Source organism: Rhinolophus sinicus, chromosome 14 (assembly GCF_057876585.1).
Source record: "Rhinolophus sinicus isolate RSI-liver-muscle chromosome 14, RSI-T2T, whole genome shotgun sequence".
NCBI lineage: Eukaryota > Metazoa > Chordata > Mammalia > Chiroptera > Rhinolophidae > Rhinolophus > Rhinolophus sinicus.
The window spans coordinates 43314988-43340605 of NC_142514.1; the positions used below are offsets into that span (position 1 = coordinate 43314988).

At 40.6% G+C, this 25618-nt stretch overlaps 1 protein-coding gene across 1 annotated transcript in view; it reads right to left on the minus strand.

Moving 5' to 3' along the window:
* The window catches only part of LOC109437244 (cytochrome P450 2J2-like), a 47513-nt gene that overhangs the window by 5694 nt on the left and 16201 nt on the right, over window positions 1-25618 (minus strand). The window contains exons 2-8 of the mRNA XM_074334799.2: window positions 24415-24851; window positions 16479-16641; window positions 13737-13886; window positions 9380-9540; window positions 6164-6340; window positions 4225-4366; window positions 1521-1708 (exon numbers count right to left, since the gene is read on the minus strand). Of these exons, the coding sequence (XP_074190900.2) occupies window positions 1521-1708; window positions 4225-4366; window positions 6164-6340; window positions 9380-9540; window positions 13737-13886; window positions 16479-16641; window positions 24415-24851 (1418 nt within the window). The remainder of the gene's footprint in view (window positions 1-1520; window positions 1709-4224; window positions 4367-6163; window positions 6341-9379; window positions 9541-13736; window positions 13887-16478; window positions 16642-24414; window positions 24852-25618) is intronic.

The following is a 25618-nucleotide window of genomic DNA, read 5'->3' on the forward strand; positions in this document are numbered from 1 at the left end:
CACGCATCTACCCATCTACCTACAACTGGAACTGGATAGATACCCTTCAATAGCTTCTCATCACTCTGAGGTGAGCGATCCATTGCCTGACCCCTGTTCGGGCATGAAAACCATGGCTCTTAGCCTTTATAACATACTCAATTAGATCTCTGAGTTTCCAGGATTGTTAGTAAAGTTGACATTAAAAATCGGTCGTAGAACGAGTTTGTTGAGCTGCGCTGGTTCTCTGGACTTCAGTGAATTGGTAGAAAATTGCAAACAAAACAATTTAAACCTCAGCCTTCACCTACAACAGTCAATCAGTTAGAAAATAGTGAATGCAGTAGCTGTAGGAATAGCTGCTGTTCCTGACTCTGCAGGGACAGTGACCAAGGAGTATCGAATGGGTAAGCAACTCGGGTTCTGCCTCTTTGTACGACACACATAGAGAAACACACACAAGCTGGAATGGACCCACAAGGTGGTGAGAAAGAAAGCAAAGGAACTGTAAATGTGCAGTGCGCAGAGAGGACGCTAGGGGGCACAGGAGAACTGCCCGCTGAAATCCTAAAAGGGGTGGGCGGAGTGAGATCACATTTTCCTTTGTGAAGAGACAGAATTTAACAGAGACCAAATGAGAACAATTGCAAGACTCTTTTAAAGTCAAAGTAAATTAACTTCTGTGTAGAGAACACGGTGTACTACAAAAAAAGATGAGTGTGGAATGAGAACAGATCTGGTTCTGCAACTCAACTCGTCACTTTGTAGTTGAGAATTCTCACACAAGGTGAATTGCTCCGAGCATTGATTTCCCAGTTTATAAAATAAGAAGAAAAGTTATTCTGAGGACTAATTAAGACATTTTGAAAGAACCTATGTAGTCCATGGCACATAATTATTGCTTAATAAGTGTTGGTTACATTTTCTCCATTTCTAATAATTAATATTGCACACACTTGGATTGGTTTCTCTTATGAGACAGTCCCAAAACAGGGCTGTAAGTAAAAGCTGGACAAATGCCTGTGGGGATAGTATGTTAGAAACACCAGCACTGATGGGATGTTGGCCCAAGTGGTCTCAACCGTCCCTTCGTATTGTATTATGCTACGAGCCCAGTATTGTGAGGCAGAATTTTCCAAAGTAAATCTGGCAAGTCCCTGTCCTGTGAGATGCTCTAATAAGGCAAAGAGTAAGATTCGATGACAAAGTCTCACTATGAACTGCTGCCGGCTGTATCTCCACAAAGATTCATAGTACACATTATATAACAAAAACGACAGTGAGAAATTCTACAGCAAAGAAAAGTCAATCTTTGCCTAAACGTATTTGACCTGAGAATCCCCCTTCCCCTCCATAATAACTATCATATCTCTAAAGGCCATACAAGGGGGAAAAAAACTAGTGTTAAATCGGGTATAACATAACTCGCTCCCCACTTAAGTGATTCCCCAGGGCAAGAATACAATGTCACTTTTCAAGTTCAGATTCGTATCATTTAAAAAGATGCACTTGAAGATCTGAGGCAGGGAGTCCCTAATTACCTTGGGCAGGTGGTATCCAGCCAGGGTGGTGTCAACTGTCACTTCCCTGGGCACGTTCAAGGGGATGATATTTCCCATTCTCTGCACCTCATGGATAACGGCATTGGTGTAGGGCATGGACTCTCGAGCAGCCATGCTCGGAGGCTGTGACCGGCCAATCACTGTGTCGATCTCAGCTTGTACTTTTTCTGGAAAAGAAGAGAAAGTTCTATTAGTCGATTATGCCACAACTTTCCTTGAGCCTGGCTACGCGAAGGAATGGAATAACCAGAATCAGAATGGCTAAAATTAGAGTAGGCTTTCTAGACTCTTGTTTCTCAAGGATATATAAGAGTGGAAAGCAGGCCCTGCTGTAAGACAATTCTGGTTGCACACATTTGCTCTAACCAATTACTGTTCTACGTTACTTAAAATCTTTGATCCTCAGTTTCCTCTTCTTATTATGTGAGGCTAAATCTACCTTCATCTTAAGGATATTTTGAGATTTATGTGAACTGATATAGGTGAGCACCCAACAAATGATAGAAGCTGTTAATTGTTTCTCAATCTCTGTTTTTTCCTTTTTCTATAGTAACAGAGATTTTAACTGGATACCTGGCTTCCCAGCCAAAGACTAGTTTCCCACATTTTTTTGTGACTAAATGTGACTATGTGACTGAGTTCTGAACAATAGAATGTATGTAGGAGGGATGTTTAATACTTGCAATATGCCCTTAAGGAAGGATATATGCTGCCTTCTACTTCTTCCCTTCTTATTGGTAGAAAAGCAGCTGTAGGGTGGAGCCATTTGAGAGTGGCATCATTTTAGACACAAAAGAAAAACATATTGGAAAGAGCTTGGAACCCAAATGGCTCTGCAGAGGCCAATTTAAAGGTTTACCTGTGAGTGAAATAAATTTCTATCGTTTTACTTTACTGTCCATTTAAAAATTTAAAAGTGATAAAATATACATAACATAAAATATATCATCTTAATCATTTTTAAGTGTACAGTTTAATAGTGTTAAGTATACTCACATTATTATGTAAGCAATCTCCAGAACTTTTTTATTATACAAAACAGTAATGCTATATTCAGTAACAATGCCTCCCCATTTTCCCCAGCCTCTGGCAACTACCATTCCACTGTCTGTTTCTATGAATTTGAGTGCTCTTGGTACTATACATATAAGTGGAATCATACAGTATTCGTGTTTTTGTGACTGGATTATTTAACTTAACATAATGTCTGAAAGGTTCATTAATTGTAGCATGTATCAGAATTTCCTTCCTTTTTAAGGCTGAATGACATTCCAATATACCCCACATTTTGTTTATCTGCTCATGCACCAGTGGTCACTTGGGTTACTTCCACCTCTTGGCTCTTTTGAATAATACTGCTATGACCATGGGTGTAAACTTTTATCATCTTAAGCCATTATTATTTTAGAGCCTCTATTGTAGAATCAAGTCTATATCCTAACGTGGCAGGTTTCAAACGTTTTTAGAAATGTAATTTACAGTTACAAGGCATTTTACATCATGACTCAGAATATATACGTATATGTTTTCATGAAGAAACTTATCCTTACTACATGGGGAGCTTTCTGATCTTTTCTATTCTATTTTTATTTTAGGAAAAAATTGTTGATTCAGAAAATTGATTTTATGTCCTGTTAATAAACTGTTACCGACAGTTTAAAAAACTGTATTGTAACAGATCTGATCTCTCCTATACTCAAACTGTTCTGTGACCTGGAGAGAGAAAAATAATTATAACAGTCACAGTCATTGAGTGGGGAAGATATGCAATCTGAGGAGAAGATATATAAATAATGTGAGATAAGGACAATAATGGAGGTGCATTAGGTCATCTTTAGAGGAAAAAAATGCTTGTAATTTCTTAGACAAGTGGGGAAACAAGTTATGAGGGGGAGTATTTAGTAGATTCTCCAAACAGAGCTAGCTAGTTGTTTACCATGTACAGAAATTAGGGAAATACATTCCTGTAGATGGAAGAACAGGTGTGATGACACAGAGGCATAAATAAAGACTGTGCAAAGAAAATGACGTGTAATTTAGTGAAGCAACCATGTAGGGAGGCGGACTTGAGGCTGCTAAGGAGGAGAGGCACATCCGAGGCTGTGATATAACAGACCAAAGAGTCTGAACTTTATCCACATGGCAATGGACGACATTACTTAATAGGAGGGAAGGCTAGGACCATATTTCCCTTTCTTCCTTCCTTCCTTCCTTCCTTCCTTCCTTCCTTCCTTCCTTCCTTCCTTCTTTCCTTCCCTCTTTCAATCCCTCCCTTCCTTCCTTCCTTCCTTCCTTCCTTCCTTCCTTCCTTCCTTCCTTCCTTCCTTCCTTCCTTCCTTCCTTCCTTTCTTGTTTTGTACGATCTGATGTCTAACTTCCCCTAGAACCAGATTTCATGTGAGAATATAACTCTTTCCTGGAACTCACCACAATGTCAATTACCTTCACCAGCTCCCTACTAGACTGAGTTTCCTGATGGCAGGGTCTCTGTTATATTTGTATTACGTGGATCCATCACAATCCTGACAGAAAAATTGAAGAGCCTGCCATTCTGAGTCCACATTGGCTCCTACCTATCTTCCCATTCTACCATGCTATCTTTTGCCCCCAACTTTGGGGCTGTGTGTCCCAGGAGGCACTATTGTGTCCTGGCCCAGGCCTACTTACTCCCTGACACGCTCACCTTGGATTTCTGGGTAGAGAGCCATGTAAAGCAGACCCCAGCGCAGTGTTGTCGAAGTTGTCTCCGTTCCAGCAAAGAACAGGTCCAGGGTACTGACGATGAGGTTTTCGTCATTGAAGCTTGAAGTAGGATTGTCCGCATGCTAGAAAGCACCACGTTTATTAGTTTAGTCAGAGGGTTCTCAGTTGCCACAATACGCAGAAGCTTCATGTGGAAGGGAAGATCCCCAGGAGAAATGGCTTTCCCTTGGTCTCCTCAGGGGGCAGGGTCTTATTAGAGTAATATCATTATTAGCATCATCCTGCCCAACTGCTGGAAGCTGTCATTAGTTTGGGTGGGTGAAAATCAAGACAACTATTATTTATGTGTATAATTTGGGAGAAGCTATCTGTAAGTGGAAAGAGAGGCTATGAGTGGAGAGACAGACTTGGGTTCCAATATTAACCACACAACTCACTCTCTCTATGCCCCAGGGCAAGTCACTTAACCTCTCTGTGCATCAGTTTCCTGTGTTATAAATAGAAATAACAAACCACACCCATGAAGATGACATTAGGAATCACGTGAGATGCAAAGGGCACATAGCAAATACTCTTCAAATATTTACACTGATACTAGAAGGAATAAACTGAATTCCTCTTATGTACAGTAATTTATACATTTCTCGGTTAATCTTTTCCTTCTTGGTGGAATCTTTCTGATTCTATTAACCAATCCTCATGGCATTTCATCACGTTCACCACTTCCTCTGAAAGCTTCAATTTCTCAGCATTCCCTCCATGTGTGGTCCCATACCTGCACACCACATAGCAAGTGAAGTCTCCTCCTCTGAACAGAAGTCAATGCTTCTGTTAATATTGTGCCAATAAGCTGAAATAAGGCAGGAGATGGCAAAGAAATCCACCATTCTGCCAACTTCCACAGTAGGAACAGATAGTGTGATGAGTCAAAAACTATGACATTAATGCAATGATGCGTATTAATCAGAGGGGTTGGTGCGTTCAAAGCTACACATCCAATTTGGCTTTTTCTCGTTTCTTTCCAATACTGTTGGGAAGTGGATGATGTGGGGTCCCACTTAGGCACTGAGGATTAGCTCTCGCATCCGACTCAGCTTTACTTGGGTTCTGCACTGGGGACTGAGGGAAGGGGTAGGTCACTGGGCACAGGCCCAACTAATAATGAAATGGTGCTCTGAGGCTCAGTTCTTACCTTTCCTTTTTTCATATAGCTCCTTCAGCTATGCGTGTAGGGTAGAGAATGGAAGATGAAAAGGCAGTGTTTGGGCATTCCCAAGGCCTCAAGCCAAATGCCACTGAACCCGTCTTTATTTCTAATTACCGCATCCATCCTGACTTAATGGTCCTCTTCCACTCTATGAAATACTGCCTCTGTATCTATTCCCCTGTGGTAGGCTGATAATGACCCACAAAGATGTCCGTGTCTAATTACTGGAACCTGTGAGTGTTATCTCATAAGGAAAAGGGACTTTATAGATATGATTAAGGTAATGACCTTGATATGGTTAGATTATCCTGGATAACCCCAGTGGGCCCAAGAGAATCACAAGAGGCAAGAGGGTAGTAAGGGAAGATGTAAGGATGGTAGCAGAGAAGATGCTGCATTGATAGCTTTGACGATGTAGGAAGGAGCCATGAGCCAAGCAATGTAGGCAGGGTCTAGAAGCTGGAAAAGTCAAGGAAACAGATTCTCCTCTAGAGCTTTCCAAGGAGCCAGCCCTGCCAACCCTTTGACTTTAGCCCAGTCCATCTGGTTTCAGACTTTTGACCTTCTGAGCAATAAGAGAATAAACTTGTGTTGTTGTGAGTCACTAAGTTAATTTATTACAGCATCAATAGGAAACTAGTACATATACTTCCCCCTCCCTCCCATTTGTTCTTTAAGAACAAAACACAAGAAACAACTTTGGTTTCCTCACCTTTTCTATTTCCTTGAGGTATGCATCTATAAAATCCCTTGGTTTGTCAGGATTCCAATCTCTCCTGTGGTTTTCAATCACACGGGCAATAAACAATTTCAGTTTCTCCCATTTGACTAAGACTGTTTTGTGTGGTCCAGGAATGAATTTCATTATCCATGGAAACATATTATACAGCTAATTGAGAAAAACAAAACAGTCATGGAGACAACATGGTATCAGTTTTCCACTTTTTCAGACAACCCCAGTGTTCTCGTTCTTGCTTTTGCTTGAGACCTTGACTCTTAGACCTTGACTCTTTTCTTCTCTCTCATCCCTCTTTTTATGTCTCCAGCAAAGCATTTCAGCACTCTGTGCAAAATATATCCAGTTTCAGACCACCTTACACCACCCCAACTGATTTGTCATCGTAGTACAAACCACTATGTCTTACCCGGATGCTGTAACAGCCTCCAACAGTTTTTCTGATTCTATTCTTAAACCCATTCCCCGTCTATTTTTCCATAGAACTGCTAGAATGGTCATTTAACAGTTTAATCAGATCATTTCACTTTCTGGCTCTTAGTTCTTCAATGACTTTCCATGACACACTTAAACTTCTACATCATTCTCTGAGCATATAAGCTCTACTCGAGCTGGCCCCTGCAAACACCTGTCTCATCCTTTGCTGTCACTTCCGCCATCTTACTTTCTCCAGTCCTGCTCCATTGGCCTCTGCAATGACATGAAGGATAGTCCTGTTTAGGCCTTTGCATTTGCTATTCCTTCCACCTGGAATGTTCTTCCTCTGAAATCTGTATAATCCCAGCACCTCAATTCATTAAAGTGCTGCTGAAATGTCTACTTGGAGTGGTCATATCTGATGAGCCTATAAGAGGCAGAAACACTGTCACCAATTCCCATTCCTTCATTCTGTTTTGTTTTCTTCATGGCAATTATTGTGTGTGTGTGTGTGTGTGTGTGTGTGTGTGTGTGTGTGTTATATGTAATATATACAGAGGGTGCCAAAAAATGCATACACATTTTAAGAATGGAAAAAACTGTATCAAAATTGTAATACTCAGTATATACCAATAACAAAGGATGAATACAAGTCATATGTAAACATTTTTTTCGCAACCCCAGTATATGTACTTTATTTGTTAAACATATATGTTCGTTTGTCTGCCTACACTGAGGTGTAATCTCCATGTGGGTAAGACATTTTTTTTAAATACAGTAGTTTTGGAATATATTTTCTCCAACAGTATCTGGTAGAAAACAGCATGGCATAATAGAAAATCACCTGGACTTAAGAGATGACATGCGCTTGACCATTAGTTCTGCTGCTTTCTAGCTGTGATACTTTGGTGGTGATGGTGCTGATGAAGCTGATGCTGCTGTAACTTGCTGTTCCTTAGTTTACCTTGCTAGAAATGGGGCCCCAGAGCTATTCTGGTGACCAGATGATACATTTTTGTTGTTATGATCCAGTAAGTTAATTTATTACAGCATCAATAGGAAACCACACTTGTCCCCCACCCCCATTTGTTCTTTAAAAACAAAACACAGGAAACAACTTTGGACATGAGATCCACTAAGCCCTTAAGAGAGAGCAAGTGGACCACTATCTGGATTTGCTTACACACGCCCATATCTGCCTGCATACACTATGCTGCTTCATTTCACCTTTAAAGGATTGTTGTGAAAATTCACTGAGATAAAGTATGCGTAGTTGTCTATCAACAAGACTGGTGTATTTAGGGACTCTAAGAAATGCTTGTTACCCTTAAGAAATCCTTCTTACCCTTCCAGGAATTTCTTTTCCCTGGGGAATGTCAGCTGGGGACCCACTGAACTCTCAGGACTCCCCGTGTTCTGTCTTAATAGAAAGGAGGAAAACAGAATCACTGAATTTGGGACCACCATGACTAGAATTGAGAACAAGGAATTCATAAATAACTTTTACAGTAATAATAATAGCTCATATTCATTATGCCCTTTTCATGTGCCAGGAGTCATGCTGACTTCTTTATCCATTTGGTATGATGGCTCCATAACCTCCAGGCAATGATGCTAGCTGGGAATAAATAATAATAAATCCACTTCTGGACACCAGAGAGGTCCCTTAACACTTGAGGCCGTTTCTTTCACTAAAAGTGTCTTACAAATCCAGAAAATTGGATGAGATCAAGAAGCTGAATAGAGTTTTTGACAGACTCACAGGCCTCGCGTGCAGGGCCCACCAAAGGAGGGTTGAGATTTGAACCCTAAATGTCTTTATCCTACCAAATTAGGTTTTTTCCTTTCTTAAAGTGTGTATGCATTTTTGGGCACCCTCTGTATATATTACACACATATATATCATAACACACACATACACACACACACACACACACACACACACACACACACACACACACACTAATTGCCATGAAGGAAAATAGAATAAAGGAATGGGAAAAGATGACAGGGGTGCTGCCTCTTGTAGGATCATCAGGTATGACCAATCCACGTAGACATTTCAGCAGCACTTTAATGAAGTGAGGGGCTAGGATTATACAGATTTCAGAGGAAGAACATTCCAGGTGGAAGGAATAGCAAATGCAAAGGCCTAAACAGGACTATCCTTCATATATCCTGTTGAAGGGCATGTAAATACTGTAACTGCTTTGGGAATCTTTAGGCATCTTTAATGTCCTGGAATACACCTATATGTAGGAGAAATGAGTGGATGTATCCACAGGAACAGTTGTACTACAATGTTTGTGGCAGCTTTATTCCTAACATCCAAAACCTGGAAAGCACCCAGGTGTCCATCAGCAGAGAACAGAGTAACAAAGAATGACACAGTTATAAAATGGAATACAATCAGAATTTTCCAAAAGAGCCACTAACACAGTCGAATCTCAAAACAACCTGCCAAGGGTGAAGCCAGGCACAGGCGAGTACTTCTGAGGGAGGAGGGAGATGGCTGGTTTCGGGAGGGACGTGGAGAGGAGAGACTCAAAGGCAATGACACTATTACTCTTTTTAAATAAAACATCGGTTCCTAAGTGCATGTCATGTCACAAATATTTAACAATATCATCAAAAACACTAGAGTCACAGACTGATTTTAGATAAGATTATGTTGAAGTCAGGTTTAAAAATTTATATTTTAGCTTAAATAAACCCATCTGTGTCTGACATTAGCCCCAAAGTCCTAAACCAAGATATAAAAAGAGAACTGCTTACATGGCAAAAGATTGACACTTCCAGAGCGATGACCTCATCCAGCAACCTCAGCATTTCTTGGAATTGATCATCCTGGTACTCGAAGCGCTCCCCAAAGGTGATGGAGCAAATAATATTGGAAACTGCACTGTTGATCTTGAAATGAGGGTTAAAAGGCTGTCCTGCAGATGGAACAAAAGATGGATCCTTCAGATTGGTTTGTTTCCGTTTTCTGCTGAGATTCTATATGACATATGACATACCGAGTGGAGAAAAACATGTTAGGCTCATTTCACAGCATCCTACACTGGGTCTGACATATAGCATGTTCTCAGGCAATGCCTGGGAAGTCAAATTGATGACCAGGATTTAAAATCGGTAACGTCTTTCTTTTTTTTTTTTATGATGATTAAATATATATATATATATATATATATATATATATATATATATATATATATATATATGGTATACAATATTATATTAGTTTCAGGTACACACAATAGTTATTCAACATTTATATACCTAAAACGAAGTGACCACCGCAAGTCCAGCAACCTTCTGATACCATACTATGCTACCACAATATTAATGACTATATTCCCCATGCTGTACATTACATCTCCATAACTTATTTGTTTTATACCTGGAAATTAGAACCTCTTATTCCACTTCACTTTTTCCCCCTTTTTGTAATTTTTCAATTACAGTTGACATTCGATATTATTTTATATTAATTTCAAGTGTATAGCATAGTCATTAAACATTTATATAACTTAAGAAGCGATCCCCCTGAGTAGTCTAGTACCCACCTGGTTACATAGTTATTACCATATTATTGACTATATTTCCTATGATTTAATTTACATACCCATGTCTATTTTGTAACTAACAATTTGCACTTCTTAATGCCTTCACCTTTTTCACCCTTCCCCCAAAACCCCTCCCAATGAATCTAGTACCCATCTGACACTATACATAGTTATTACAATATTATTGACTATATTCCTTATGCTATCCCCTACATCCCCGTGACTACTTAGTAACAACCAATTTGTACTTCTAAATCCCTTCCCCCTTTTCACCCATTCCCAACCCCCCTCCTAGTTGGCAACCATCAAAATATTATCTGTATTTGAGTTTGTTTCTGTTTTGTTTGTTTATTTTCTTCTTTAGATTCCATATTCTCATATAAGCAAAATCACATTGCATCTGTCTTTGTCTTTCTGACATACTTCACTCCAGCACAATACCTTCCAGGTCCATGCATGCCAATGGATGGTGAGAATCCATTCCCTTCCATGGCCGAGCAATATTCCACTGTATATATGTACAACCTACTCTTTTTTCATTCATCCATCAACAGACATCCAGGCTGCCTCCACATCTTGGCCATTGTAAACAATGCTGTAATGAACATATGGATGCCCATGGCCCCTTGAAGTAGTGTTTTAAGTTTCTTCAGATAATTACCCAGAAGTGGGATTACTGGGTCCCTCTTCGTCACTTGTTACAGCCTTTGTTTTAAAGTCAAATCTATTTTGTCTGGTACAAGTGATGCTACCCCAGCTTTTGTTTTTTCATTTCCATTTCATGAAACATATTTCTCCCTTTACTTTCAGTCTGTGTATGTCTTATGATCTGAAGTGAGTCTCTTGTAGGTAGCACATATAAGGGTTTTGTTTTCTTATCCATTCAGCCACCCTGTATTTTGATTGGCACATTTAATCCATTTACATTTAAAGTAACTTGATAGATATGTAGTTATTGCCATTTTATTATTCACATATTTGATTTTTTTGTCTTAAAGAAATCGTGTAATATTCCTTGTAATACAGGTTTGGTGGTGATTAACTGCTTTAGTTTTTTCATGTCTGGGAAGCTCTTTATCTGTCCTTCAATTCTAAATGATAGTTTTGCTGGGTAAAATAATCTTTGTGGTAGGTCCTTACTTTTCATCACTTTGAATATTTCCTGCCAATACTTTCTGGCCTGCAAAGTTTCTGTTGAGAAATTAGGTGACAGCCTTGTGGGAGCTCTCATGTAGATAACTGCTTTTCTCTTGCTGCTTTTCAGAGTCTCTCTTTGTCTTCAACCTTTGGCATTTTAATTATGATGTGTCTTGGTGTGGGCCTCTTGAGTTCATCTTCTTTGGGATCCTCTGCCCTTCCCGAGCTTGTATATCTACTTCCTTTGCCAGGTTAGGGAAGTTTCCAGTCATTATTTCTTCAATAGGTTTTCAATTCTTACTCTCTTCTCTGCTTCTGGTATCCCTGTGATGCAAATGTTGGTATGCTTGATGTTGTCCCAGAGGCCCCTTAAACTCTCCTCAGTTTTTTGGATTATTTTTTCTTTTTGTTGTTCTGATTGGGTGTTTTCTGCTGTCTTACTTTCTAAATCACTGATTCGATCCTCTGCTCATCTAATCTACTGTTGATTCCCTCTAATGTATTCTTCATTTCAGTTATTATAATCTTTATGTCTGATTGGTTCTTTTTTATGTTTTCTATCTCCATTTTTATGTTTCCTATGTCTTTGCTGAAGTTCTCCCTGGGATCACTGAGCTTCCTTCTAACCAGTGTTTGGAACTCTGTGCCTGGTAGAATGCTTGTCTCCATTTCGTTTAGTTCTCTTTCTGGAGCTTTGTTCTGTTCTTTTATTTGGGACATGTTTCTTTGTCTCCCCATTTTGGCTGCCTCCCTATGTTTGTTTCTATGAAGAGTTGCTATTCCTCCCGGTCTTAGTAGAGTGGACTCATGTAGTAGGTGTCCTGTGGGATGCAGTGGTACAATCTACCTCATCACCAGAGCTGGGTGCTCTCGGTGTGTCCCTTGTGTCGGTTGTGTGTGCCCACCTGTTGTACAGACTTGATTGCTGTTTGCTTGTCAAAGAGGGGGATTGACCCTTAGGCTGATTTGATGTGAGAACTGGCTATGACTATAGTGGAGGAACTGTTGTGCTGGGGCTGATGCTACAGAGCAGGGTTCGGTTTAGCAGGGATCTGGTACCTGCCCAGTCTGCCCTTTGTGTGTGTCGTCCTTGGAAGTGGCTGGGTGATGCTCCAGCCCAGTCCAAAGCTGGCCACTGGGCATGCCAGCCCTGGGGCCTCCCAGCCCTGGGGTCTTCTGCAAGGGATCCACTGCAAGCCAAGTTCAGCCGTAGTCAGTGCCCTTCCTGTGGCATACTGGCATGAGTCCCAAAGCAATCCCAAGATGGCTGACACCTGTGCTGTGCTTGGAGGTGCCTTGAGAGGGCAATATGTGAACCAAGGCTGGTTGCCAGTGGTACTGAGCTTAGGGATGTTCAGCCAGAGGTAAGAGACATGAGGAAACCAGATACTGCTTGTTTGGTTTTGTAAACCTTTGAGAGATTTTAGGAAATTCTGCAGCATGAGCTAAGGCAGACTGCTTATATGGAAAAGCCACTGGAAGTGGCTAGGGTGTGCCTGAATCTTGGGTGGGGTATGGTCTCAGGGAATCACTAGGGTGCGGCAGAGGTAAGGTAATAGTCAGTTTAAAGGAGACTCAGATATGCTGTCTGCATGCATCTGCATGTGTCTGCATACAGGAAGGGGGAGGGCTCAACAAAGAAACAATGGCTTCTGCCAACTCCAAGGTCTGGGAGAAAGCTGCCCCTACAGCCCTCAACCTGCAGCTAGACGATTCAGTTACTCCCCATGCATCCTTGGAGCCTTTTGCCTTTTGATTTGCTCCCCAAGTGCTGGAGCTCAGAGTGAGAAAGTCCAACAGTGAGTATGTAATTCTTTGTGTGCTCCCTTTAAAAGGAGCACCTGGGATTCCAGCCCCAGTCCATCTCACTCAGCCATAATCTCCGAGGGTTTTCAGTCAGAAGTTATAGGAACTTCTACCCGGCACTGAAACCATAGTTTGGGGAGGTGATGGGACCCCTCACTCCTCAGGGGAACTTCCACAACCGGGCTATGCCTCCCAGTTTTTAATGGTCTCACATGGATGTGGGACCAGCCTGTTTTGTGTCTCTGCCCCTCCTACCAGTCTCAACGTGGCTTCTCCTGTATGTCCTAGTTGTAGGGCTTTGGTTCAGCTAGACTTCAGGTGATTCTCAATAATGGTTGTTCTGTGGTTTAGTTGTAATTGATGTGGTTCTGAGAGGAGGTGAGCACAGTGTTTATCTACTTCGCCATCTTCACTGAAAAATCAATCAGTAATGTCTTTAATCCCCATCTTCTTGTGATTAATTCTAGAGCTCCGTGATGGCAGGGTCATGATTAGTTATTCATAGTTACATTCTCAGTACCTAACACAGTGCTGAGTACAGGATAGGCACTTACGTGCTTCCTAAGTAACTGTTCAGTGAAGGAATGAGCCAGTCTTCTGCATCTGTCCTAGGAAACACTCACCGTTCTCCTCTTCTATTGTCTGGTTGAGATGTTGGGTCTCCTCCTGTATGCGTTCTTCTAAGCTCCTCTTTCCTAAGCCAAAGTTCCTTAGTGTTGTCAGGGTGAACCTTCTTTGTTCCTTCCATGACTGGCCATTGGACATGATCAATCCTGGTGGGAAAAAAAGCTAAAATTATAAAAAGAAAGCCAACAAATGGTATGGGGATGTGTATCAGATGGAGGGAAGGATAAGGGCATTAGGCATTTGAAAACTATTCAGAGAAATCACCCCAAAGCAGTGGATATAATTGCTGGCATGTATTGACTACAATGCCAGGCACTTTAGTATTTTTTAGGCATTATGTAATTTAGTACTCTCAGAAACTCTATGAAGTAGATACAATTATCACCCCTTTCCCCATTTTGCTGATGGGAAAACTGAGGCTCAAGGGATAAAGTAAACTTTGGCAAGGTCACACAGTTAGTAAGTGGCTAAACAGGCATGCAAGTTCGGGTCGGCCTGACTACAAAGCCCATGCTTTGATTAGTAGCCATATAGGTAGATTTACGTATCTATGTGATGCGACATTCTAACAATGCACTCATAGGTAGCACAAAATCCATATTTGTAAAGCAGTAAGCCTTTTATGAGTATTATAGGAGAGGTCCTATTTAAGCTGGACCTTAACAGTTGAAGAAATGACTGAAATAAGCAAGGAAGAATGAATATTTCATATATCCAGGGGTGGGATTCTCACATGTTCAAGAGAACATCATTTGTTTTATAACACAGGTAAGGCCACACTCCTTTTCAGTTGTTCACTTCCGTGGCACTTCAACTCCTTTGAAAATCTGGCTTTGGCCTCCACCATCTCAACGAAATGACCCTCTTTGTTGTTAAATCCAGAGATACTTTGCAACCTCACTTTGCTTGGTTTTTCAGCAGCTTGAGATACTTCGTTCTTGAAATACTCTCTTCCAATGATGCTCAGGGCATCACACTCTGCAGGTTTTCTTCCTAATTCTCTAACAGTAGAGAACTTCCCCTCTCTTCTGCTATTTCATCTGCTTCTACCAAATTCTGAAATGATGGAGCTCTTCAAGATAAGAAGAGCTTCTCTTTTTTCACCCTATACTCCTGTTCAGGGAAATCTCATCGAGTCCTAAAATTTTAAATAACATCTGTTGATAGTGACCATCTATTTCTATCTCCGAGCTCCAGACACATATACAACTGTCTGCTTGACTTTGCCAACTGAACGGCATTTGAAAGAGCATATCCAGGATTGAATTCATGCTTTTCTACATAAAAGTCGCCTCCTGAAGTCATACCAAACACCCTGTACTCCTCCAAATGTTCTTTCTTTCCATCATTTATCCATTTTAGTGTCCATCTCAACACTTCATTCTTGCTCCATTCTCCTTTCAATTAGGTCATCGTGTCTTACTGGATTTACCTGCTGAATATATTCAACCCATGTATCTTCACTGCCACTGTCCTGGTTTAACCTGCTATATTGTCATTCCTTGCCATCTCTCTCATCCAAGCTACAGCCTTCTCAATCCTAAAAGGCTAAAAATAGTCTCTTGTTTCCATGATTCTGTTATCTCCATTGGGAACCAAATGTTTTTAAAATGTGCAGTGTAAATATGATGATTCCATTCTTTAATGAAAACCACTGAAGAGCTTCACTGTTATTTGGGTAAAAACAAACATCTTTAACAAGTACTTACTTGCATGAACTATGCCTGGACAAGGTCAGCAGCTTCATCTCCATTTAACTATCTCCATTTAATTTTTGTGTTTGCCACATTGGCCACCTTTTCAATTCCTCAAATTCACTGTCCTTCATACCTCAGGGACTTTTTATTAATAGATTCTAGTCCCTCGGCCTGATTGTTTCTTCACTTTATTAAATTCATTGTAATTTACTTGTGTAAGTTTTTTATGAATCTCAGGAGTAGATTGGATACCCTTAGTAAGTGTATCCTACATTTATCTTCATAGCACAAGGCTTAAAATTGTTATAGTTAATTGACACTGTCTTTTTTTCTGAATAGAATTGGACTTATATAGGGACTTGGAGTTTATAAATTCTACTCACTGTTACATCACTGATGCCTAGCTGAGCTTCACATGGCACATAATAACTACAGGGAATGGATGTAGAGTTAATGGATAAAATATTTCAAAGAGGCATTGGGGAAGTACCTGAAACAAAATGGTGCTTTGGTAGAGTAATAGACTTGAATTTCTCATTTAGATTTTTAAATATTTAAATTTACTTAATGACAATTTAGAGTATTCATGCCACACTGGTCTAACATAGACAGGAAGGCCCAAGATATTCTGTCAAACACAATTTAATGAAAACACATAAGGAACTATAGGCAGAAAGAAGGAATTAATAAGCAGCAGGAGGAAGCAGAACCACATACGTTTCCTAGGGGAAGAAAAAGCGAATGCATTGCCTCTTTCTCTGCTATCATTGAATGATGGGTTACTTGTCAATCATAGCATCTAAAGTGAGTTCACACAGGAGATGCAACTTTTCCCAAATCCCTGACATTAATGCTTACCCTGCCGAATCCTGTGAGAGGGTACCTTAAATAGGGAAATGTGAGCATCCAACTTCCTTTAATGGCAGGAATTTTATAATGGGATTGTCTCTGGGGAGTGGTGGAGAATTATTGACACAGAGGCACCTTTAAAAGACCTTAAGAATATTAGACATATACATCTTCCATTGGTCAAAAACTTACCATTGTTCTTGAAGATCAGGTCTCGGATAGGGGCCACGGGGCGGTTCACAATCTTTTGGTCCTGGTGGACAAGGGCTTCTTTGATTAAGGGTAATCCAGTTACAATAACTGTAGAGAAGCAACCGACTTCCATGCTGAAAATGTTGCCATATTTCTTCACATGCTGAAAAACATTCAATAATTACAGATGAATATGCACATGTCTGTGTATCCAGGAAAGAAGGGAGTGTGTGTAGCTGGGCAGCTTGTATTGAGGGCAGTCTGCGTGTGCATGCAGTGTGTGCTCACCTTGAACTGATGGGAATGTCCCTCCCTGTTTCCTTTCCTCCTCCTGGCAATCAGACCTGGATTTAATTCACTGCAGGACATGGACATACCTTATAAAACATCCATTCATGTAGCCAACCTACACGAATTGAGCAAACATGTACCACTGTCCTGAAAACAAGTTATAAAGCTATAACTATAATGAAATAACGGGTCTCTAAACTCAAGCATCTTAGAGTCTAGTGAAGGGAGGGATTTCAACACATGTGACTCACCAAACAGGGCTGACATCTGTTTAGTATAAGTCTGGTGTAGCAACCATGGACTTCTTAATAAATCACATCTGTTTAACCAAAAGGGAATGTCCCTTTTCTCAATGTGGACTAGAAGATGGAAAATTCATTATAGAGCTGGGGTCAGGTCGGGAGAAAAGCACTCTAGCTCCAGAGCCACATTTGAATCTTAGCTCTATGCTTCACTAGCTGTGGGCCCTTGAGAGAGTTGTTTCCCTCTTTTGAGCCTCAGCTCGACAGCTATAAAAGGAAAAAAATGATTCCTCCCTCAAAGGGTTTTGTAAAGTAGAATGACAGCAGCAATGTGAAAGGCATTTTGCTCCCTGGTACCTGGTGCAGAGCCACTCGAGTCTCTGAGGAATCACCGGGCTCTGTGTGCAAAGGGATGTGGATGCATGCTCATGGTGACAGAGAGGACAGGTGCACATGGATGTGTGGGAGGAAGGCACTCGTGGTCACAGACGGCCACATTCCTGGGTTTCACGTTAAGCCACTTTCACATTTTATCATACTCAATCTCACAACCACCCCAAGGTAGTAATGATTTTCCTTGTCTTTCAGAAAACGAAAATGAGTCCTAGCCAAGTAAGGTAGCCAAGGTGACAAAGCTATTGAGTGGTGGGAATTTGGCAGGCATTACGTGAGACTGGAGAACAAGAACATGAAACTGAGTTGGTGCCGGGACCTAGTAGGTGAGTTTAGTGGGAGAGAGAATGAAAGTGAGAATGACAGGGGGAGTGGTGACGAGAACGGACAAGCGTGTGGGTGTGTCATGAGTATGCACAAAGGCGCAGGTATGTGCAAGATGGGTTGAATAGCAGTGAATGGTCACCAGTCAAAGTCTCTCCTGACCTGTCTATTTAAGAGACGACTCTCATAAGACCCTGCCCCTGCCTCTTGTCTACTAGGCTGTGTCACGTTGCTGGCAGTTGATGAAATAGAAGGGCTTCTTTTTCTCCAGGTGTCTGTGGCCCCTCCTCCCCGATTCCCAAGCACTTATGCTCCCCCATGTCACCCTTAGTGTCCGGGACCCCACCACCACCATCAGAGCAAATACAGTGGATTCAATGTCATTCTACCTCCCTGCTCCCATATTAAAACACCGAGCCTGACTCAATTTTTCCATTGTTCTTATGCCCCAGAGACCTCCACCAATCTTTGTTCATCTCTAGCAAAGTATGCCATGTCTTGCTAGAAAGCGTTGAGCCAAGATTCCATCTCGAGCTGGTCTACCTCTAAAGCACATGTGTTTACTTCTAAGAAATGGCAGGGAATGGGGCCATGTAAATCAAGCAGGTTTTTTATTTCATCTTGCTGAATGCCAGGATGGACTGTTCAGGCTTCATAAAAGGATTTCTTGATTACTCTAGGATATTCAATTAAGGATGTTTTAGAACAGCTGAAAACCTCAGGTTAAGCCAAATGACTCCTACCTGATTATGAGTACTACCTAGAACCTCAGCCTGTACTTGGAAGGCACTCTGCACTCCAGTACTTGTTATGAAATGAAGTTCTTCAGAGTTCCATCTCTACCTGCTCTCTGTTACTGTATATTTCTAGACCAATACTACTGGATAATCTTTATGTTATTATCAGCTGTGTAACCATGGATAGGTCAAATGATCTCTTGAAGCCCTGTATTGACTATGGTTATATATTACAATTTTTAAGTGTGCTGTACGAGGCACTGTGCCAATTGATTTATGTGGAAATAAATGTATGAACCTCAGAAATCAGAGAAGTCTTTGTAAGTTAGAGCATACTTTTCAATGTACAACACTGAATGAGTCATTAAAAAAAATACACAGTAAAGGAATGAAAGTAACTAAAAATAAGATGATGGTTCAGTGGGCTAAAACTGGCTTAAAACCAAAAATGAAAATAGTAGAATAAAGAGAAAAGCATTAACATAGGAGCTGTAAAAGGCAAAGAAAAGCAATAGGACACAGGATATTTAATATGAGAGATAAAAATTCCAAATGTAGGATTAAGTAAATAATAAGGTGGAGCAAAATAATGTTTAGGATAAAGAACAATTAAAGTTGGAGGGTTAGTGAGAAAAGAGTTGAAACATGATCATGAAGAGATATAAAGTTGAGAGAGATCCTGCTTAATTAAAGTCATTAACTCAAGAACCAAAAGACCAAAGAGACAAAGAAACAAAAAGGAAAAGGAAGCAAGTAGGTGTATTGATTCTGACTCCTACCTGCCCTAGGTGAGAGGGTTTGTTCCTCTGAACTCTCACCGGCAGTGAGCGAGCAGTGTGTGTGTGTGTGTGTGTGTGTGAGTGTTGGGGGAGGTGTGAGTGCAAGAAGCGGTGAGATTCTTTCTTATTCACGTAACTGTATTTTAAAATGTCTCAACGTGTATTTACAGCTTTTATAGTTAAAAAACATTTCTATCCAATAAAGAAAAAAAGGAAAAAAAAAAACTAAGGAAATAAGGACTAAAACTTTATAACAGCGGTTCTTAACTTTTTTTGAATCATAAAGTTTCTTGAAAATCTAATATTTAAGACATATATATTATAAAGTGTAGAGAATAAGGGGACCTAAATGATCATAAGGTGGTAAAATGTTGAAACTAGCAGACTTCATTAAGCTATGTGTGCATCTTGCAATCTTTAGAGCAACCACTTAAAACAAAATACAGAGATACATTCAGAAACACTAAATTAATGTTGAATTCTTAAAAAAAATATGTTCAAGTGAGCCACAGCAAGACAGGAAAGAAGAAACAGACAGAATAAAAGAGAGGAAAAAATAGAAAATAAATGATAAAATGGCAGACGTAAGATTAACATATCAATAATTACATTAAATATAAATTATCTAAATTCACCAATTAAATGTGACTGGCAGATACAGGCAGCAAACAACCACTTTGTTTGTAGCTCCTACCAGGTCACAAGTATTGGGTACCTGGGCCTGCACAGGAGCACCTCCAAGAGGCTCCAGAACCAACATAACTGGAGGTTAGCCTTCAGTCCACAGCAGAGCACCACCCAATTAATCCCTCAAGTGGCACACATATCAAGAAGCCTTAACAAGTACCACAGGGCTGGGGCAAATTCTACTCAGTGGTGTAAGCCCCATGCTGATGGGGCCAATTCCTACAGCCAATAAGCCTGATGGTCAATCCCACCTACTCACATGCCAATAGCCATCCAGGCTCAACTAAAACAGGAGGGCACACATAATCTACACAAGGGATACACCTGGAGCACCCAGAACAGGTGACCAGGGAAAATGTGCCAAGGCTCCAAGGTCATGTACTACATAAGGCCACCCGGCCAAGATGGGAGATATAGCTGATGTACCTAACACATAGAAACAAACACAGAGAGGCAGCCAATATAAAGAAACAAAAAATGCATCCCAAATGAAAGAACAGGAGAAAACTCCATAAAAAGAATGAAACGAAGTGGAGGCAAGCAACCTACCAGATAAAGAGTTCAAAAGAACGGTTATAAGGATACTCAAGGAGCTTAGTGAGAACTTCAACAAAGAGACAGCAAGCATAAAAAAGAACATAGAAACCATAAAAAACAACTAGTCAGAAGTGAAGAATATGATAACTGAAATGAAGAATGCACTAGAGGGAATTACCAGCAGACTAGATGAAGCAGAGGATAGAATCAGTGATTTAGAAGACAAGGTAGCATAAAATACCCAGTTATAACAGCAAAAAGAAAAAAGAATCCAAAAAAAGGAGGATAGTTTAAGAGACTTGTGGAACAACAATAAGTATAACTACATTCACATCATAGGGGTACCAGAAGGAGAAGAGAGAAAGCAAGGGATTGAGAACCTATTTGAAGAAATAATGACTGAAAATTTTCCTAACCTGGCAAAGGAAACAGACATACAGTCCAGGAGGCACAGAGAGTCCCAAACAATATCAACCCAAAGATGCCCACACCAAGACACATTATAATTGAAATGGCAAAGGTTAAAGACAGAGAGAATCCTAAAAGCAGCAAGGGAAAAGCAGTTAGTTACCTACAAGGGAGCTCCCATAAGATTGTCAGCTGATTTCTCAACTGACAAGGGCCACAAGGGATTGGCACAAAATATTCAACACGATGAAAGGCCTACAGCCAAGGGTACCGTACCCAGTAAGCCTATCATTTAAAATTGAAGGGCAGATAAATGGCTTCCCAGACAGGAAATCTATAGGAGATCCTCACCACCAAACCAGTATTACAAGGAATGTTAGAGGGACTTCTTTAAGAAGGAAATAAAATAAAATAAAATTATGAATAATAAAATGGCAACAGGTACACATCTATCAACACGTACTTTTGATGCAAATAGATGAAACGCTCCAATCAAAAGTCATAGGATGGATGAATGGATAAGAAAACAAAACTCTTACATATGCTGCCTGCAAGAGACTCACTTAGATTAAAAGATACACACACAGATGGAAAGTAAAGGGATGGAAAAACATGTTTCATGAAAATGGAAACAAACAAAAAACCCATGAAGGCTGGGGTAGCAATACTTATACCAGACAAAATAGATTTTAAAACAAAGGCTATAACAAGACACAAAGAAGAACCCAGTAATTCCACTTCTGTGTAATTATCCATAGAAACCCAACTACTACTTCAAGGGGACGTGTGCATCCATATATTAATTGCAGCATTGTTTACAATGACCCAGATGTGGAGGCAGCCTGGGTGTCCTTCCATGGACATCAATGGAAGAATGGATAAAGAAGAGGTGGTACATATATACAACGGAATATTGCTTGGCCATGGAAGGGAATGGGTTCTTGCCATCTGCGGCTGTATGGATGGACCTGGAGGAAATTGTGCTGAGTGGAGTGTCAGACACAGAAAGACAGATGCAATGTGATTTCACTTATATGTGGAAGCTAAAGAACAAAATGAACCAATGAATCAGAAACAGAATCATAGATACAGAAAACATTTTGATGGTTGCCAGATGGTAGGAAGTTTGGAGGTGTGGGTGAAAAACGGGCTGGATTAAGAAGTACAAATTGGCTGTTAAAAAGTAGTTATGGGGATGTAGGGTATAGGATAAGGAACATAGTCGATAATATTGTAATAACTATGTATGGTATCAGGTGGATACTGGATATGTTGGGTGATAGACGGGAGGGGTTGGAGGGCAGGGTGAAAAAGGTGAAGGCGTTAAGAAGTGCAAATTGTTAGTTACAAAGTAGTCGTGGCAATGTAAAGTAAATCGTAGGGAATATAGTCAATAATATGGTCATAACTATTTATAGTGCTAGATGGGTACTAGGTTATATAGGGGGATCACTTCTAAAATTATATAAATGTCTAACAACTATGCTGTACACCTGAAATTAATATAAAATAATATTGAATGTCAACTGTAGTTGAAAAATTACAAAAGGGGGAAAAGGTGAAGGGGAATAAAAGGTCAATATTTCCAGGTATAAAACAAGTCCTAGGGATATAATATACAGCATAGGGGATATAGTCAATAATATTGTGATAGCATAGTATGGTGTCAGATGGTTGCTGCACTTATGGTGATCACTTCTTGATAGATTTAACATTTATAAACATTAAATAACTGTGGTGTACATCTGAAATTAATATAATACTGTACGTTAGCTATATTTTTAATAAAAATCTTAAAATACAGTAAAACAGAACAAAATGAAAGATTGACAGAATGAAAAAAAATGACTCCTCTATGCTATCTACAAGAAACTGATTTTAAATACAATGATATAAGTAGGTTAAAATAATACATTGGAGAATCATAGGTCATGCAAATAATAATCAAAAGAGAGCTGATACGGCAATGTTATATCAGATAAAGTTCAGGCAAAGAACATCACCAGGGATAAAGAGAGATATTATGTAATAATTAGAGTCAAATCACCAAGATGACCTAACAATTTTAATGCATATGCACCAAATAAAAGATCTGCCAAGTACATAAATGAAAAACTACCAGTATTGAGTAGAAAAATAGACAAACTTGTAATTATAATTGGAGACTTCAAAATGAATCTCCTAGTAACTGATGCAATCAGTACATAAGAAGTCAGCAAGCATATGACAATTAAACAACGCCATCATCCAATAAGATCTAATTAACTTATAGGAACACTGCCCAGCAACAGCAGAATACAGACATCCAAGGTTAGAGGCCCAGACCTCCTGCTCAGTCAAAAATCTGCATATAACTAGCGCACATTTTTTTCAAGCATGAATGGGACTGTATCCTGGGTCATAAAACCAAACTTAACATAGTTTTAAAAATTGAAATTATACTGCGTATATCCTCTCACCATAATGGAATCAAACTGGAAATCACTACCAGAAAGAAAACAGAAAAATGTCATAATATTGGAACTAAATGACACATTTCTTAACAAGGGTACAGGTTTAGGAGCCTAGCTTTAAAATTCTGTGACTAATCCTGTAACTTAGTGTTACCAATTGGGTGTTTCTCCCAGAAAGTGATAAAACCTTCTCCACCAGCACTTGAGTATATGGGCTTGTGTTTAAAGTGCTCCTGGCATTTCTAGGGAAAGGGGAACTAATATTTTTTGTGCACCTACCATAAGCCATGTTATATTGACCATTCACTGTTCTATTTAATCTTCACAACCACCTATCACAGTGTTGTGTCTCAGCAAGGTACCTGTGCAGAGAGGCAGGAAACCAGTTGAGGATTTTTGAGCAAGTGTTGGATGTTGGAGAAAATTTTTAAGGGATTCAGAGTGGCCACAGTTAGGGAGCCCTGATGGGAGGTGATTATAAAGAAGTGGAAAGAGGCTGGGTCATAAGGGTTCCACGTGGCTCCCTAAGGAGTCTGAACTCAAGGGGTCTTAGCAGCCAGGAGCGCTAGGAAAATGAAAGCTGAGGAATGCCATTTTTAAAGGATTACTTTAGAGAGAATGGATTGCAGGGAGAGAAGGCTGAATGTGAGGGGCTCAGTTGTGGTGATGACAGCAATTCAGTTCAAAGTGGTGACGATTTAGTAGTATTATCAATTTACACATGGGAAATGGAACCTTCCAGAGGGAAAGTACAGCATTTGGGAAAGATAATAATATTACAGAAAACAAGGAGATCATATCACCATAGGATGCTCCGATAATATTTAACATGACACAATTAAATGCATTAGAATGTGACATGCCTAGCACACTTAAATCGTCAACAGTTAACAATATTTCACGCCTAGAAAGGAAGGGTTTCAGAAATCATGCCAGCTGACGGTGAGAACAAGGCTCAAAGCGGGATTTACCAGGGTAATGGCAGTAGAGGCAGAGCCACCATCCTCCTGCCCTCAGTCCCCAGGATGGCCCTTGTACTGCAGGTCAGGGTTAGGGCACAGCTCAGCACCACTCCCTGCTCCTACCTGTTGAAGCGAAAGGTGTGGCTCCTTAAAGCCCATATGGAAGAAGTTTCCAACGATAGGTAGAAGCGGGGGTCCAGGTGGGTAGTTGTTGGGACGCTGCCTTTTGAAGTAATTGGCAAGGAACAGAAAGACGACAGCACCCAGCAGGAGAGTGCGGGGATTGAGGAGGGACCAGAAGGCAGCCACTAGGCAGCCCATCGCTGCGAGTACGGCTCCGATGTCCACTAACTCCACTGCTGTCTGAAGTGGTGACAATCCTGGCCCCTCTGCTACCGTCCTTGCAGCAAGTCCGGAACTCCCAGTGTCACCCCGGGCGCCGCCCCTCCCCCCGCCTCTGTCACGCCCTCTCTGTGCTGCTACTCGCCAGGCGGTTTCCTGTCCTTGAACTTCGCCCGGCTCTCCCCCAACCGCGCCTTGGGAACTTCCCTTCAGCCTCCCTTTGTGCCAGACCGATGCCAGGCGCTAGATTCCTAGGAGAACCCCCAAGTTTTGGAAAGTCTTTCTCTGAGACCATTGGGGCTCTTCGGTTTATAGCTTCAATGCATCTCAGAGAGCTCCACAGACATTTGAGCTCTGAGTTTTCAATCTCCTTCTCAGCCAGGGATCAAAGATCTGAACCCATCCTGGTGAACCGTCACCTGTCATTTCTTGGGCACTCATTATATGCCAGGCAGCTCAGTCACCTCTTTACATAAATTGCTTCATTCTGACAAAATTAGGAAGATACTCTTCTTAGTCCCATCTCGCAGCTGAGGAAACAGAGGTGAAGTTCCAAATACGTGGTAAACGAATGAATCCACCGGTCTGCAAACCATCTAAAAGAGGTCCTGTATTTCCAACTGTTCTGTTGGAGATTAAAAATCATTACAGCAAAGCGCCTAGTGTTGCCCCTAGTTCTTAGCAGGCGCTAATTAACACTGAAGGGAAGAGTCTTTCCAAAGTCCAGAGGGAGATACTGGTCAGAGCTTAGCTTTTATCCTTCCAGTCTACATCTTCCTATTTTACTGCAGTTGTTAGCATCCCCACAATGTTACTAACATTTATGTAACTGTTGTTTTTAAGGAATTATGGTACAACTGCTTTAAAAAAATAACCCTCAGTGTTACGTGTTTGAGATCTCTCCAGGTTGATGCATGTGGCTTTAGCTCATTCACTTTAGCAGCTAAGTACTGGTCTATCATTACACCACAGTTTTTAAAATTGA